The 16,240-nt window shown below is 39.6% G+C and overlaps 1 protein-coding gene across 4 annotated transcripts in view; it reads left to right on the forward strand.

Annotated features, from left to right (window-relative positions):
• The window catches only part of UBN2 (ubinuclein 2), a 52,404-nt gene that overhangs the window by 21,471 nt on the left and 14,693 nt on the right, over positions 1-16,240 (forward strand). The window contains exons 10-16 of one of the 4 annotated variants that reach the window (XM_020787819.3): positions 1,377-1,490; positions 3,500-3,643; positions 5,376-5,429; positions 9,309-9,359; positions 12,571-12,613; positions 13,874-15,415; positions 15,769-15,807. In XM_020787819.3, coding sequence (XP_020643478.3) covers positions 1,377-1,490; positions 3,500-3,643; positions 5,376-5,429; positions 9,309-9,359; positions 12,571-12,613; positions 13,874-15,415; positions 15,769-15,807 — 1,987 coding nt within the window. The remainder of the gene's footprint in view (positions 1-1,376; positions 1,491-3,499; positions 3,644-5,375; positions 5,430-9,308; positions 9,360-12,570; positions 12,614-13,873; positions 15,416-15,768; positions 15,808-16,240) is intronic. The other 3 variants (XM_020787820.3, XM_020787821.3, XM_020787822.3) reach the window with 3 other exon arrangements.

The raw sequence follows: 16,240 nt of genomic DNA on the forward strand, positions 1-16,240 counted from the left end.
TGATGATATGAAAATAAGAAGGGGGGTAGCTGCTGTTTTCTGGACATGTTTTGTAATTGTTCCTTTGAAATTTAAATTAGAACAAAACTCTGGGCATATGAATTAAGAGGCAATGCAATAGTGGTCCCCAAGAGTGGAAAGATAAAGACATTTGCTATTTTGTTTTTATTTTTTGAAAGCCTCTTGCACAAATCTGTGTGCACAAGAGGAATGATGTCATAAGCAGCTGCAAATTACCACTGATTAAGGGCTTCTTTGTGTGATTTTGGGGTGCATGTGACTTTGTTGCAATGTTCAAAAGTCATGTATACCCCCAAATTGCCAAAAGAAATCTTAAGTCATCAGCGATCTGCTGCTGCTAATGTTATTCACATTGCTTATACAGTGCTACACAATCGAATCTTAGTTGTTGTCTTATTTTGCTTGTAATGTTCTCTTGGGGGTCTCTACCTACCTGAAGAACTATTACGAATTTAAGAGTGCTGCAGTTGCACTGTGAAATTCTTAGTACAAATGGACATAAGTGTTCTTTATCTTTCCTCAGTGTCTCTTCCACATTGCCTGATATTCAACAAAACATGTTGAAACCTAGTTAAAGTCTCAGTTGCAAGAAGGTGGACAGTTGGGATAGTAATGATGGACATCATCCTAACTAACCCCGGGCTAGTTTCTAGAGTTCTAATGTCTTGTCCTAGCAAGGAGGCTATTTTGATTTGTGCTGAAGAGTGTTTCACTAGATATATTCTCATCTTCACTATGTTAAAGAAACATTTCTGTTGTTTATAACTGAGTTGTTGCCACATAGTCAGTGTCTTCCATACTTGATTAAAGTATCAGGTGGATATAAGTTTTGGTTGAGCAGTCTTAAGTATTTAATTTTTCTGAGATAACCACACTCTCCACAGTTGTCAGCTAACCAGTTGCCCATATGTGTGCTTGCACCCAGACTGTGAAGGAGAGCAAATTGTTTGCCTATAGCTTCTGCTCTTCATATGATCATCATCTATACATATTTGTTGGCTGTTGCATGTAATTTTTGTACCTTTCCTGTTGGTACTTTTTGCAGTGGTTACAAAGTGGAAGATCTGAAGTGGGAAGATAACTTAGTCCACTGCCCAAGACATGTGCCTCCTCCTTTTAAGTAGTGAGGTTTCAAGCAACATTGCCTGGTTAGAGTTCTAGAATCTTCCTGAAATTTACTTTGCATGAGCAAAGAACCTACAATATTTGTACTGTGTAGGATTGTGTAACTGATATTCTGTGTAATATCAGTTACACAGAGCCAACATATGTGCATTTGGAAATGTAATGATGGGGAAACAAATACACCTGTGCCTCTACATTTGCCAGTCCTATAATTGTTCATTTTTTTTTAGAATGCAAGCAGAAGATGAGCGAGACAAGAATGGCTCTGAGGAGGAAGATGATGAGAAACCAGGAAAAAGAATTGCGGGACCAAGAAAGAAATTCCACTGGGATGAGACAGTAAGGTATGAGAGTGCTAGCCACTAGCGTAGCGTTTCAGATTATTACACCACAATCAAATGCAACTTGCTTTAGATCCAGATTGATAAGGAAAAGAAACTCAAGAATTGCATGTTTTAACTTGCTGTTCTTTCCCAGTTGACTCTGACATAACAGTCAGGGGTCAGTCTACTCTCCAAAAAGCCATCTGTGTGAAGAAGAACCTCAGTAATTTTGCCTTTTTGTTTTACTGCTGTGAGGCAGTTTGTTTTGTTCTGTTCTCCATTTTTTTAATATAAAGTACCTGTTGTATCTATTACTGCTCTAGTAATTGGTGGTCACCATCTATTCCTCTTCTCCCCGCATCATTTTCCTTCACGTATTAGTGTTTTATGCAATATCTTGATATTATTACCCTGATTTCTTAATCCACTCCATGGCAGGTGAAGCAAAAAAAAAAAGGCAATTTTCATAATGTATTCTGCACTCTGTGGAATTTGAATCTGTTGATTGTGGAATTCTTGAATAACCAGAAAATTGACTCCAGAGTTATGTTTCCAACTCAATAACCCCAGTACCATATTTATTACATGAGTTGTCACAGAACCACAACAATGAAAATGTTGCCCATAATAAGGCAGGAAGGGCATGTGGCCAGAGAAAAATTCATGCAAGGTTGCTGTCAAAGACCTCTATAAAGAGCCACATCTTAAGCAGCCTCTTAAAGGAGGACAGGGAGGGGGCCAAGCACAACTCAGCCAGGAGCTGGTTCCAGGGGGCTGGCTCTATAACCAAGAAGGCCCAGCTCCTAGTCTGGCCTCCTTCATCATGGCAACCTGGAGAAGCATGGCCTGGGAGGATCTGGTGGCACAGGTACTGTAGATGACTTTAAGGAAAAGATAGAGCCCCCAATTGCAGAGAGTGTAATAGATAAGCACCAGGATATTAAACTTCACCTTAGATGTCACAGGTAACCAGTGCAGTCAAACCAAGACTGGAAGATTTGATCAAATTTACTCACACCTGCTACCAGTCTGGCAGCCCCATTCTGGACTTGCTGCTGTTTTCGGGTCAACCTCAAGGGGTGTCCCACATAGAGAGCATTACAGTAGTAAATCTTGGAGATTACCAGTGAATGAACCAATATCCCGTGAGCTCCCTTGTCTAGATAGAGGTGGAACTGGGTAATAAACCTCAGATGATTAAAGGCCAATGTGGACACAGCTGCAATCTGGGAATCCCAAGAAAGAGATAGATCCAGGGATACACCCACGTTTTGAACTTAGTCCCTAACCAGAAGGTCTACCCTATCCATCCATCCTAGAGAGAATACTCCCTAACATATCCAAGGAACTCCCTAGGAGGAGAATCTTCTTATCCTGTTTCAGCTTGAGCCAGTTAGCCCTGGTCCATTCCAGAACCTAAACCATTCAACACTCCAGCATCTGGACAAGATCTACTGTAGATGATGTATAGGAGACATAGAGTTGCATGTCATCAGTATACTGGTGACCAAACTCCAAATCTCCTAGTGACCTCCTTCAGTGGTCTAACATAGATGTTAAAAAGCATTGGGGAGATCGACAGCCCCTGGGGCACCTTACAATTGAGGATCAAAGGGGCTGACATCTTCCCAAGCTACAGTCTCTGGACACAGCGCTCAAAGAAGGACTGGAGCCAGTTGAAAACCAAGCCCCTGATCGCCATATCCAAAAGCCTGTCCAGGAAAATACCATGGTCAACAGTATCAAAACCACTGAGAAATCAAGGACTACCAAATCTATCCCTATGCCCCACCATATGAGGAAGAATCTGAAAAATAAACTATGTTGATATAATATAAAATAGTGTAACCATGCTGGTCACCAAAAAAATAGCTAAAGAATAGGTTTCTTTCCAGAATAAAGCTACAGCAAGTGTTTGTAGGTCTGAGGATAAAATAGAAAAGATTGTAGGTGTAGAAGACATGCATTAGTACATTTCAGCATACTAATAGCTGTTGTACTTAAGTGTGTTGTCTTGTTTTGTTCTTTAGAGCATTGTTGTGTAACCTTGTCAAGATAAAGCTGGGATGTTATGAGCTAGAGCCAAATAAAAGCCAGTGTGCAGAAGATTACCTCAAGACCTTTATGGAAACGGAGGTGAAGCCACTTTGGCCAAAAGGCTGGATGCAAGCTAGGTATGGTATTTGTGCAAATTCAGATGTTGCCTATTTAGACTTCACTGTGACCTCTGTTGAGTTAAATGTCACTCAGAGTTTAGGTATTTAAATTAGAGTAATAATTTATTCAATTTTTCAATTCTGTTACATTGTGATTTGAAATGCAACATATATCAGAACTTACAAAATTAGACAAATGGTGCATTAGCGTCACACTTGTAAGAGCTGAACTTTAGCCCAAATGAAAGTTCCTTATAGGATTGTAAAGTTTTAGTAAGAGAGTTCAGAGATGGAATAATGTGTTGTTGTTTTTTAACCTCAACTCCCACAATATGCCAGCCAGATGAACAATTCTGGGAGTTTTCCAACTTTTCTCATCTCTGAAGAAAAATACAGTGGTGCCTCACTTAGCGATGTTAATTCGTTCCGCAAAAATTGCTGCAGAACGAAAACATCGCTGTGTGATATTAAAAAGCCCATAGAAATGCATTGAAATCCCTTCAATGCGTTCCTATGGGCTTAAAACTCACTGTTGAGCGAAGATCCTCCATAGCGCTGCCATTTACGGTGCCTCTAAAGTGAGGAATCCGTCCCTAAACACAGCGGGCGGCCATGTTTTTTCCCCGGCGGCCATTTTGAAACCGCCGATCAGCTGTGCAAAAATGGGGGTTTTGCAATGATCGCTTCCCTGCAATCATCACAAAGCAAAATTTCCCCATAGAGAACATTGCAAAGCGATTGCTTTTGCGATCGCAAAAACAGTGTCGCTAAGCGACTTCATCACTAAACGGAGTGATCACTAAGCGAGGCACCACTGTACAAACTTACTAAACATCTGGTTTTGTGTACATTTCTAAACTCTTGGAATTATTGAAAGGTAACTTGGTTAATGTGAACTGATTCAGTGGGACAAAGGCAGGGAAGCAGTTTCTTAGGTATGGATATGTATCAGCTTGGAGTTCAAGGTGTATATCAGTGGATCTAGGAGGATGGAAGATTATAAACCAAAATAGCAAAAAAATAAATAAAACAAAATGGAATATTATTTTTTTAATAATCTCTCCTTTTAAAAAAGTTATGTCCAAAACAGCTTATGGTAAGATTGCACTATTAGCTACAAGTGTTTTAGTTTTGGCTGAATAGTTTGTTAGAAATGCAGTGTCATTTGGAACACAGCCATTTCATTTAAATCTTGATTCAAGCTAAATCATAAAACCAAGTTAATCTGGGAGAGTAGCTGCAGGGTATGTGTATGTCTGTCAGTGAGTGATTAAATGAAAGAATATGAGAATACAGGTGATACCTTTCCCCAAATACCCAGATATACATCCAGGATTTTAATCTCAGTAGAAATTTATCTTTTGATGCATGTTGTTCTGCATGGTACGTTGTGGAATAGATACTGCTCTACCATAAAAATTCTGTCTGCTAGCCAGAGGATTTGAAGAAATCTATTGGTAATTTTCCCATAGTCTCAGAGACTGACCAGTTTCTGCTCTGAGACTCTTGTCTTTAAAATTAATCTTAAACTATTTATGTTCTACTTAGCTTGACAGAAGCAGGGAGTGTAAGCTTAGTAGTGTAGCTGTTCTCCTTTGCTATCTAGCAAAGTCAGCTTACTGATAGCTTGAAATAACAAATACTGTTAATACAGAAAATTAAGTATGCTACTGTAAAGCATTAATTTGTGTTTTCTGCTGTAAGTATACTAGTTTTTTATGAACCCCGAAGCTTATTTCTTGTACTGAAGAATGTGCAGGCCCAGGTATGCAAGACAAAGACAAGCCACAGAACATCAGCTTAGGTAAGAGAGGATGTAAAGAGTTTGAGAGGTAATTAGTAGTCTGCATACAGTGATGTCCAAAGATGATCAAATTTGCAACTGAAAATTGGCTACAGATAATGATGACAGTAAAAGTAATTTCTAAAAATCCTAGGACACAAATTAATATGTGTGTGTTTCAGAGATACCATATGCACTTTGTGCCTAAAATTATTTTCAGTTGGTGTAAAACGTTTTGGAACAAGAAATATATTATGCAAAATTTTTAATTTCAAGTGGAAAAAGACATAGTTCCAGAAGGTGTAGGCATCCTTCAATCTCAAGAGACTATGGTAATGTGCTCTGAATAGAGGTCTTTGAACAGTGAAGACAAATACAATCCGTCCCCTGTCCAGCTCCCTGATTTTGCTGCTTTTGGGACTGCCTCTTTGCCTCGGCCTGCTGAACAAGTGTCTCTTCAAATTGGGAGAGGCCATGCTGTACCGCCTGCCTCCAGGCTGAACGCTCTGATGTCAAGGTTTCCCATCTGTTGAGGTCCATTCCTAAGGCCTTCAGATCCCACTTGCAGATATCCTTGTATCGTAGCTGTGGTCTCCCTCTGGGGCGATTTCCCTGCACTTATTCTCCATACAGGAGATCTTTTGGAATCTGACCATCAGCCATTCTCTTGACATGCCTGAGCCAACATAGGCGTCGCTGTTTCAGTAATGATATCAAAAATGTGTCAGAGATAATGTGTATGGAACATGTTGAACTTCCTCTCCTGCCGTGCACAAAGGGTCCAGGACTCACTGCAGTACAGGAGTGTACTCAGGACACATTTTGTGAAAGGGCTTTCACAGCTCCCAGATTTTTGGCAGTAGTCCATCTTAGATTTAATGGCTGCCATGTTTTCAACAGTGTTCCTGTTCAGGTGCTATAATTTGAATAAACTCACCAAGCATGGTGAGCCCTGGCCCATCTCAGATTTCATCACCTTCCTACATGTGGAGGGCAACAAATTCATAGAAGAGTTCCAGAATCTATGGACACTCTTCATGTGAATTAAGATTCTAGAAAATACCACAAAGAGTTCAGACAGACAACAGCACTCCCTGTCTTCAGTTTTGTCATTCTTTGGACATAGGAGGGAACTAGCAGGGATAACAGAGGACACAGAGCCAGAGTGTCCCTCTCTGTGTGGCGAGCTTACTCAAATTATAATGTCTCAGTAAAATTAATTTAGTACTTTTTATCTGTGTGCATTTCCTTGATAACTATTTCTGTTTACATTTTGATGTTTTAGCTATCTCTTCAATAAAACTGATACCAAAACTTGTGAGTTCAGGAGGCCTAAATGGTACTGGAGGACACGGCTTTGCACTGAAAAGGATCTTGTATCTCTTAATAACCATATGTGATGTGGCTGGCCACTCCAAAGTCACTGCCAATTCCAGGCCTCTCACAATGCCCACCACGCCACTACACTCTCTTGCTGCCACCAACCTTTCTTTTAAATGAAAAAGACAAGGGTTTCTTTCAAAAGTAAAACTGGTTTATTGATTACGAAAATAAAATATGAAAATCACATGAAGATAATCAAGATGGAAATCACTTTCTTATTTTAATTAAACACATAGACTTTCCCTCACTGACACTCAGGCACGCAGGCCTCTAACAAACTCTCACACTAGATCTCTCCAGATCTCACTCACTAACTCAATCTCTCACACTCTTCACCCCCCTTTTTATACCAGCTCCTCCCCTTCAGTTCCACCCTCCGTCACACCATTGGCTGATGACTCACAGCCCAGCTGTGACGGACAGGTGAGGTCATGGCCATACCAAGATGCAGGGGAGGGGGTATCAGGAGACAGGTATCTAATTGTCTCGAGTCCTGTCAGAGGCATCTGGTGGAGCCAGTGTGAGATACAGGAAGCTGGACTAGATGGGCCCTTGGCCTCATCCAATTTACTAAGTCCAAATATTAATATGAATGTTGCCTATGTGGAATCTGTTTGCACAAGCTACTATTAAACCAAGAAGTTTCTAATCACAGTTTCTCTGTTTAAACTAAACTTTAGTTACTAGTTTCAGAATAAGCCGTAGTCTTCTACCAGATTTTGAAGTTGGTTTGAGAGATTTTATTTATTCTTCAACATTACAGTGCTTTCTCCTAAAAACAGATGCCCTGTTATTAATTCCATTTTGTTGTAAGTCCTCATAAAAAAAAGTTGAAGATCTCTCTGCAAATCCTGTATGCTACACCCCTGTTTTCTGCTCTGTGTAGACAGCACAACTCTGCCAGTTCATGGAGGTAAACTAGACATACAGAAATACAGTGGTGCCTCACACAACGATGTTAATTGGTTCCAAAAAAATCAACATTGTGTGAAACATCATTCTGTGAAACACCATTTCTCATAGGAATGCATTGAAAACCGGTTAATCCGTTCCAATTGGAACGGATTGCCATCGTTCAGTGAAAATCCCCATAGGAAACATCGTTGAGTGAAACAATGTTTCCTATATTGGAATGTATTGAAGCCGACTCAATACATTTCAATGCCTTTGCGAAGTCCTTTTTCGCTCCTGTAAAAGTGTCTTACAATGTTTGGACGCTGTTTTAAATGATTGCAATGGTTAGTCCACCTCCTGAAACCTATGCAAACTGATTTTGGTGTTGTTCTGACACTTCGTTAATTTATGATGATTTTTTGTTTTTTCCATTGGAAACCATTAGACAGACCATCCAATGGTTTCCAATGGAGAAAATTCAAAAAATCATCATAAATTAACGAAGTGTCAGAACAACACCAAAATTAGTTTGCATAGGTTTCAGGAGGTGGACTAACCATTGCAATCATTTAAAACAGCGTCCAAACATTGTAAGACACTTTTACAGGAGCGAAAAGGGAGATCGTTGTGTGAAAATCCCCCATAGGAAACATCGCTGTGTGAGGCAGCAAATTTAACAGAAAAAGGCATCGTTGTGTGAATTCATCATTGTGTGAGGCACTCGTTGTGCGAGGCACCACTGTATGATCAATTCTCAATTGTCAGTCTGCTGTTGCATAGCGTAACAGAAAGAGTATAAAAGGCTGCATGTTCTGGTTGTAGACATAAAAAGAATGCTGGTAAATGTCTGTGTGGGTGTATTTCTGGATTTCCACAAAACATTTTTGTTTTTAATTTCATGCAGAGGTGGGCAGAATACAGTCTGATAGCACATGCAGCCCCAGTGGAACAAAGTACAGCCTCTCAGCCGGCCCTGTTCCCCCACATCCTTCACACTAAAATCCAACTCTGAAGTTTATGATGTGTTCTGAAACTAGTAACTAAATTTTCATTTAAACTGAGGAACTGTGATGACATGGTCAGTGGAACCAAGGAATGGAATGGAACTGAGCTGCCTATGTGAGATTTTGCAGATCTGACCTTAGGAACCTGTTCAGCTAAAGACCTAATGTTTGAAAAAACTATTGTGGTTCTGATGGAGCTTCTAGTGATATATGATATTAAATGCAAATCCAGATTAGGCAAACAATGAATTTATAATTGTGGCTAGAATTTCAAATATTCTAATTTGAATACTGCTTAAATACCAGGAAGCATAGTTGGCCTACTCCTTCCATCATAAGGCTAATAAGCTTGTTACTGTTTGTATTGGATTGTACTGTTAGAATAGAGATATTGTAAAATATATATGATGTAATGGTCCTTAACCTATTCTGGGTCATAGGTCCCTTTGAGAATCAGTTCACAAGTTAAGAACCCCTGCTATACTGGAAAAATCTTTATTGTGGATTAGTTTAATGTAAGGTAGTATTGTGGTAGACACCAATATTGATGTTAGCAGTTCTGGGTAGTCTTCCCTTTGTCATATTAGGTCAAGTAGAATTTTTTCCCTTCTCTCTACAGGATGCTTTTTAAAGAAAGCCGAAGTGTTCATAATCACCTCACATCTGCTCCGTGAGTATAACATTAATGTTTGGTTCTGTTTCATCTTTCTTTCCTTAATAAATATTTTAGAGTCTCACATTAATTTATTTTATTAAAATGGCTCTTGCTGTTGACAACTTCTGTCTGTAGTCTGTGGATCATGGAATTTTCTATATTAATGTCTTAGTCTTAATACTTTTGATGATCTTGAACCCATTGGTATATTTCAAATCAAATGTCTGTAGTAAGATTCATTGAGTGCAATACAAGGGGATGCTAAGTATTGAGCCTTTCCCGGAACAAATTGAGCTATGAAGCCATAAATTGCAGGGTGTATTGGCCAATTAGTCCGTATTCAATGGTGCAAAAATCAGCTATCTATGATTTTAAGTTATCTTTCATGTTCGAGTCCAAAGTGAATATGGCACCACCTCCAGAAAAGTTCAATGTGGAAGAACATAGGACCATAATGAAGTTCCCGTTTCTCCAAGGGAAAGGTGCAAAGCAGATCCATGATGAAATGTCACAAGCTATGAGTGACAGTGATCCTTCATATGCAACAGTTAAACTTTGGGTTGTCAATTTTAAAACTGGCCATTTTGGTGTTGAAAGGGAGAAACACGGTGGAATGCCTGTTCCTGTCTCTGTGCCTGCAAATGTGAAAGCCATCCATGATATGATCACGGAGGACCGCCGAATATCAGCCAAAAGTATTGCTATATATCTGAGAATATCACGTGAGAGAGTTGGTGCCATTATCCGCAAGGACTTGGAAATGAGAAAACTGACAGCAAAGTGGATCCCCAAACTTTTGACAACCAAACAAAAGAGAAAATGTGTGGAGTCATCGGTGGCTGTTTTGGAACATTTTGCAAGAAATGAGTCAGATTTCCTGGGCAAACTGGTAACTGGTGATGAGACATAGATCTACTGTTATGATCCTGAAACTAAGGAACAGTCTAAGGAATGGAGGCACAGTGGTTCCCCCAGGTCAAAGAAGTTCTGAGTGCAAAGGTTGGTGCAGAAGCAAATGGCAACAGTTTTTTGGGATAAGAAGGGAGTTCTGCTGGTGGACTACCTCCAACAGGATTCAACTATCAATGCAAAATATTACTTTGCTTTATTGGCGAAGTTGAGGCAAAACATCAAGGAAAAACGTTGAGGAAAGCTCTCCAAAGATTTCATCCTGTTGCATGACAACACCTCGTCACACACTGCAGGTGAAGCAATGGCAAAACTGACATCCTTAGGCTTTCAAGTGATGCCCCATCCACCCTATTCTCCCGACCTGGCTCCTTCTGACTATTATCTGTTCCCCAAACTCAAAAAAACACCTAAAGGGACAACGATTTGGGAGTGTTCTGGAGGCAACTAATGCTGCAAATAAGTGGTTACACCAGCAGTCAGAAGAATTTTATTTGTGGGGACTTAAGAAGCTGCAGGACAGATGTCGCAAGTGCATTGGGGGAATATGTAGAATAGTGTGGCAGTTAAAGCTTCCTAGCTCATTTTTTTCTGGGAAAGGCTTAATGCTTATCAGCACCCCCTCATACATTACATGACATGGCACTACAGTAGTGGGAGTAGGGCTCTAGAATTTGTTTTCAGTGAATATACCATACTGCTATCACAAAATAGGAGTAACTGGATATTCGGGTTGGGAGAGATAAGAAAAATATGGAATTCTGAATTCTTAATTGTTGCTCAGAAGTACCTAAAAAGTTATTTGCAAACTTAGCTTTCTCAGCCCTGAAGCAATTTTAATTAACTTCTGGTTGCCTTATGAAATGTCAATCAGTATATGGCAAAATATTCATAATATTCCCTCCATAAGAAAAACAGTGACGTTACATGAAATAGATGCTCCATATTTCACTATTTGTTTATCTTTTTGATATTTGATGTGATTACTAATGTGCCATTTTACATATTTTCAGCATCCTTCTTATGGATAATTATTCAAGAAGGGATGTGCTTCTGTGGTGGGACTATTCTGGAAATTAGAGACTCACTAATTTTTCAGCTTTGTATTTCATATAGTTGGCAAAAAATAAGTAAATAGTTGTTTGCATAGTTGTCTTACAAGCATTCTAGATAAAATATTTTTCATAGTGGCATGGTGATTCTATATCTTTAAAAGCATTGGAGTCTGATAGAAAGTACCTAGATGAATTGTGTGCAACACGCTGGCTGAAATTTTGTTCTATAAGTTAAGCCACCTAAAACTGATTACATTATGTCGGGATGATTTACTGAAAATAAAATAAATTCTTATTCCCTTTCCTCCAAAGATCCAGTGAGATGAGCTTCATAATGGAGAAATCATTGGGGGCTGTACAACAGGAGGAAGTTTTTAATTTTCAGAAATTGCCATTGATAGGATAATTTTAGGAAAATTTCCAAAAATAATTGCTGCAGCTGATGACATCATAAAACTTATGGAACATAGCTGCACAAACAGGAATTCAGTCACACTGTCCCTATATACCTATTAAACCCCAGGAGATACATAACCTCCTAGTGTAACCAAGAAATGTATGTGTGCAAATGCACAAAACAAGGAGAACTTTGCACCTGGAAGCCCAGATTTAGCTTTATTCTCCTATATAGTAAGGAACATGGCCTTGATGTACTGAAAATGTGTGGTTTGGGGGAGTTTCTGTTCAGTGAAAGTGAATGTCTAGTCAGGTTTTTTTTTTAAAAAAACAGAAAAAAGCACACATTTTTCTTAAGTATGTGACTTGAAGCACATCCTGTGTATATATGAAAATTAGCTCCCACATCTGCCAAAGTTGTCCACTCCTGATTTAGATATTACTTTTTAAATACTGTGTGAAAAGCCTCAACAGACAAGCCATTTCAAGGTGTGTAGCAGAAGCGATGTTTTAGCACTTTCTGTCTGAAATTTTCTTAGTTTGACTACACTTCCAAAAGACAAATGACATTATCAGTAAGAGGCGATTTTTTGGAAAGTAAATGCTTCCTGTCTGGCTCTTGTGTAATCCCTGTCATTACATGGAAATCATGGGGAGCCAAGGGGCAGGAGGTGGAAGAGTTTAATTACTGAAAATTGCTACCCCCAGTAATCCCACAATTAAGAAATTTTCCCTGTGCTTTTCTTTGTGTTCTGCAAACTTGTGTTTATCGCCAGTGTGTGTTCAATTGGTCTATGAAAGTGCCTGAACCCCTCCAAAAGCAAGTGATATATTTGCCTTCTAACTAGCTTGTGCTTTTTCTTCAGAGCAAAGAAGAAGGTGATTCTGGCACCTAAACCCAAAGCAAAGGTAAGTACCGTATTTTTCTGTGTATAAGGTGTCCCATGTATAAGACGCCCCGCCCCCCCACTTTTCTAACCCAAAATTAAGAAATCTAAGCTGGTCTTAGCAAAAGGAGGGGGAAAGGGATCAAAGCAATCCCACAGCTGCACGATTGCTTTGATCCCTTTCCCCTTCATGCAGCTGTGGGAATGCTTTGATCCCTTTCCCCCTCCACTTGTTTTTGTTCTCTCCTCAGTGTACTTCTGTATGTAAGGTGACCCTAAATGTTTAGTCTAACGATTTTGGACAAAAGTATCATCTTAGACATGGAAAAATACAGTAAGACAAAAAAGTAAAGACATACAAATATCAGTACCAAATGTGTAGAAAAATGTACTTTGTAACTATATTTAAAGCATTACAGTTCCAACATCCATCTGTCTTTTTGATTATAACATACATATTGTGCACTTTCATCAAAACCCAGGACAACATTTATGGAATTCTTATTTTATTCTTAGAATTATCTTGTGATGTGTGTTAGACTTAAAGATAGTATTTAGACATATTACAGAATAGGGGGAAGGAGCCTTTAGAAGTCAGAAGTCATGGCTGGATTGCTACTGCCAGGATAGGGACAACCAGCAGCAATCTTTGACTATTAGAGGCTTTCCCCAGTTCCCATCCCAAGGCTCCCAGAGGCTTCCCCAGGGCAAAAGGGAGCTCTGAAGAGGTTCAGAATTTATAATGGGGGATAGGAAGCTTTTCATTAATGTGAATTAAATTTTTCTTGTGCCTGATCGTGGTTACACAGGTGCAAAATTATGCAAACAGAATTTTGCCTAATAAATTGAGTCAGAAGTCTAGTTTATTTATTTCTAAATTGCCTTCTAAAATAACAGAGAATCAGTTTCCTGCAAGTCTACTTGGAGACTAAGTTCCAGCTAATCTTGTTACCCTTACTGATTGTATTTCTTGGGCATCTCATGAGGCTTTCCCATTTTGAAACAGAAGCACTTGTTGGGGATGGATGGGTGCCAGGAATAAATGCACCTTCTTGTTTTACAGAAGATGGTCTTGATATTTAAAATGTATGCTTGGTGGATTTAGTTTTTGTACATTCTGAAACTTTTTTGATAAATAAGCAAACATACATATTTGCAGCTTGGTATCAAATAACACAAATTACCTTAAATGTAAACTGTATTACCTAATCAAGTTATGGTGGCAAATGCATGGAATGCATGTTTTTTTTCCTAATAGTTCTGTTTTGTCCCTTAATACTAGGACTCTAGTCCAAAGAAGGAGCAGAGAACCTGTGCCCCTTTTGCTTCAACCTGTGTTCTTGCTTCAAGTACCAGCACACCTGTAACTGCTCTGGCCAGTTCTAGCTGTATACCAGCTCCAGAGACAATCTGTTTGGATGACTCACTAGATGAAGATCTTTCTTTCAACCCACCTTCATTAGATTCTATTTCTGATGCTCTGGCAGTTATTAATAATGGAGCCAAGAGTTCTCCGGTTGGGCCCTCTGTAGAGACACCAACTTCAAGACCTCGGCCTGGATTGAGAGAAGAGAAATTAGCAAGTATAATGAGCAAGTTACCTCTAGCATCCTCAAAAAAGGTAGAGACAGCTCAGACACCACATTCTTCAAGTCTTATAGCTGGGCACACAGGATCAGTACCAAAGAAATCTCAAGATTTACTTCAGACTGGTATCTCTTCAGGCCTTATTGCTGGATCTTCTATTCAAAACCCCAAGGTATCCTTGGAGCCCTTGCCAGCCAAGCTTCTACAGCAAGGATTACAGAGGTCAAGCCAAATTCAAGCTGCATCCTCTTCACAAACTCATATTTCATCCTCCTGTAAGGTCCCAGCCACAACTTCTCCCGCTTCACAGAGGCCGAAGGATACAGCTGGGCTTGTAACTTCTTCAGAAGTTCAAAACTGTGGCTCTTCAACATTACAAGTGACAAAGGTTCACCAGCAATCAGCTGCCCAACAAAAATATGTGTCCCCTTTACAAGCAACTATTAGTAAATCTCAGACCAACCCTGTGGTAAAACTAAGTAGCAATCCCAAACTCTCTTGTTCTTCCCCAGTTTCTAAGACTTCAGATAAACCAGTAATATATCGCCTTCCTTTGTCAAGCACCACTTCTGTAAGTAGTTCTCAAATGGCTCACCCACTTGTGTCTCGGACAACGTCCAGTACCTCTACCTCTAGTAACTATTTAGCCAAGGCCATGGTATCACAAGTTTCTACCCAGGGTTTCAAGCCTCCTTTCTCTATGGCTTCCTCCCCCAAACCTGCTGCTTCTCCCAAGCCCACAATGTCCAAGCCTTCTGTAACACCCAAGTCTACTGTGTCTCCTAAACTCTCTTCATCTAAGTCCACCTCAGCTCCCAAGCCCATGTCATCTTCTAGTTCTTCCAGTTCAAGTGCACTAATATCCCAGAGTATTCACTCCAGCAGCAACAATTCCCTTCATAAACAGCCCACTGGAGTCAATGTCAGCAGGCAGTCGCCTACAGTTAATTTACTGCCCTCTAACCACACCTCAGGCCTTCAACCAGCAAAGAATCCTCAGGCCCCTTCAAAATTATCCAACTCTTCTGCCTCTGGAACTGTTGGCAAAAATAACTTGAGTGGAGTTGGATTGAATGTATCTGTCAACAGGGGTAGCAACCTTAATTCAAGTGGAGCTAATAGGACTAATCTCTCTGCGGCAACAGGAAGTGGAACACAGGGTGCTACTAAACAATTGTCAACTCCACATAAACCATCTTCTGCTTCAGGGTCTACAGTTATCCCAGCCAGTGTGCAGGTATGTGTTGAATGTGAACATTCATTATAAACCTAATAACATGATACTTAATATTTTTTTATATTCCTTTCTTTGTAAGCAGAATTAGAGCACAGTCTTGTAAGTATCTGCTGATAGATAGTCCTAGTGTATATAGTAGGACTTGCTCCCAGGTGACTGTGTATAGAATTGCAGCATAATGCATGGTAAGAACTGCACAGTGTATTGAGCATGAGATGACGCTTGCATCATAAAAGTTAACTGCAACACTGAGAATAACATTCCTTTACTGTGTAGAAGTCTAGTATGTAGAATCATTTACTTTGTGCTGTAATGTGATTAGCTTTTTCTTTTCTTTGTCCTTCTATTGACAGCTAGTGATGTGGGGTGGAGAAAACACACTGTTACAAAGAGTGAGTTATATTGTATTTTGGAATAACTATGGTATCTGAAGAAGATGCAGAAAGTCCAATTCACTGTTGGCAGAAACCCACCCAAGTTGTTATTAAATATCTCCCATATTTCATCTTTTTTTCAAGGGATGGGGAAAGGAAATCTTTTATGGAACAATTAATGAGCTCCATTTCTTTGGGAGAATATGATTGTGGGCTGTATAGCAGTAGAGGGTGGAGCCTAAATCAAAACACCCACACCGTTCTCTCTTTCCACTGTATAAATTTATATGAATTAACTGAATTTAAATTTGGTGTTTATCCTGTAGCTTGCAAAGTCAGAATCCTTATCTAATGGATCTAATCCATATCTAATGTTCTATCACTCTGATCATTGTATCCCTGTCCTGATGTGGGCAGCAGTCATTTACATTTCCTTGAAGTTTGTTTCAGG

Source organism: Pogona vitticeps, chromosome 5, assembly GCF_051106095.1.
Source record: "Pogona vitticeps strain Pit_001003342236 chromosome 5, PviZW2.1, whole genome shotgun sequence".
Lineage (NCBI taxonomy): Eukaryota > Metazoa > Chordata > Lepidosauria > Squamata > Agamidae > Pogona > Pogona vitticeps.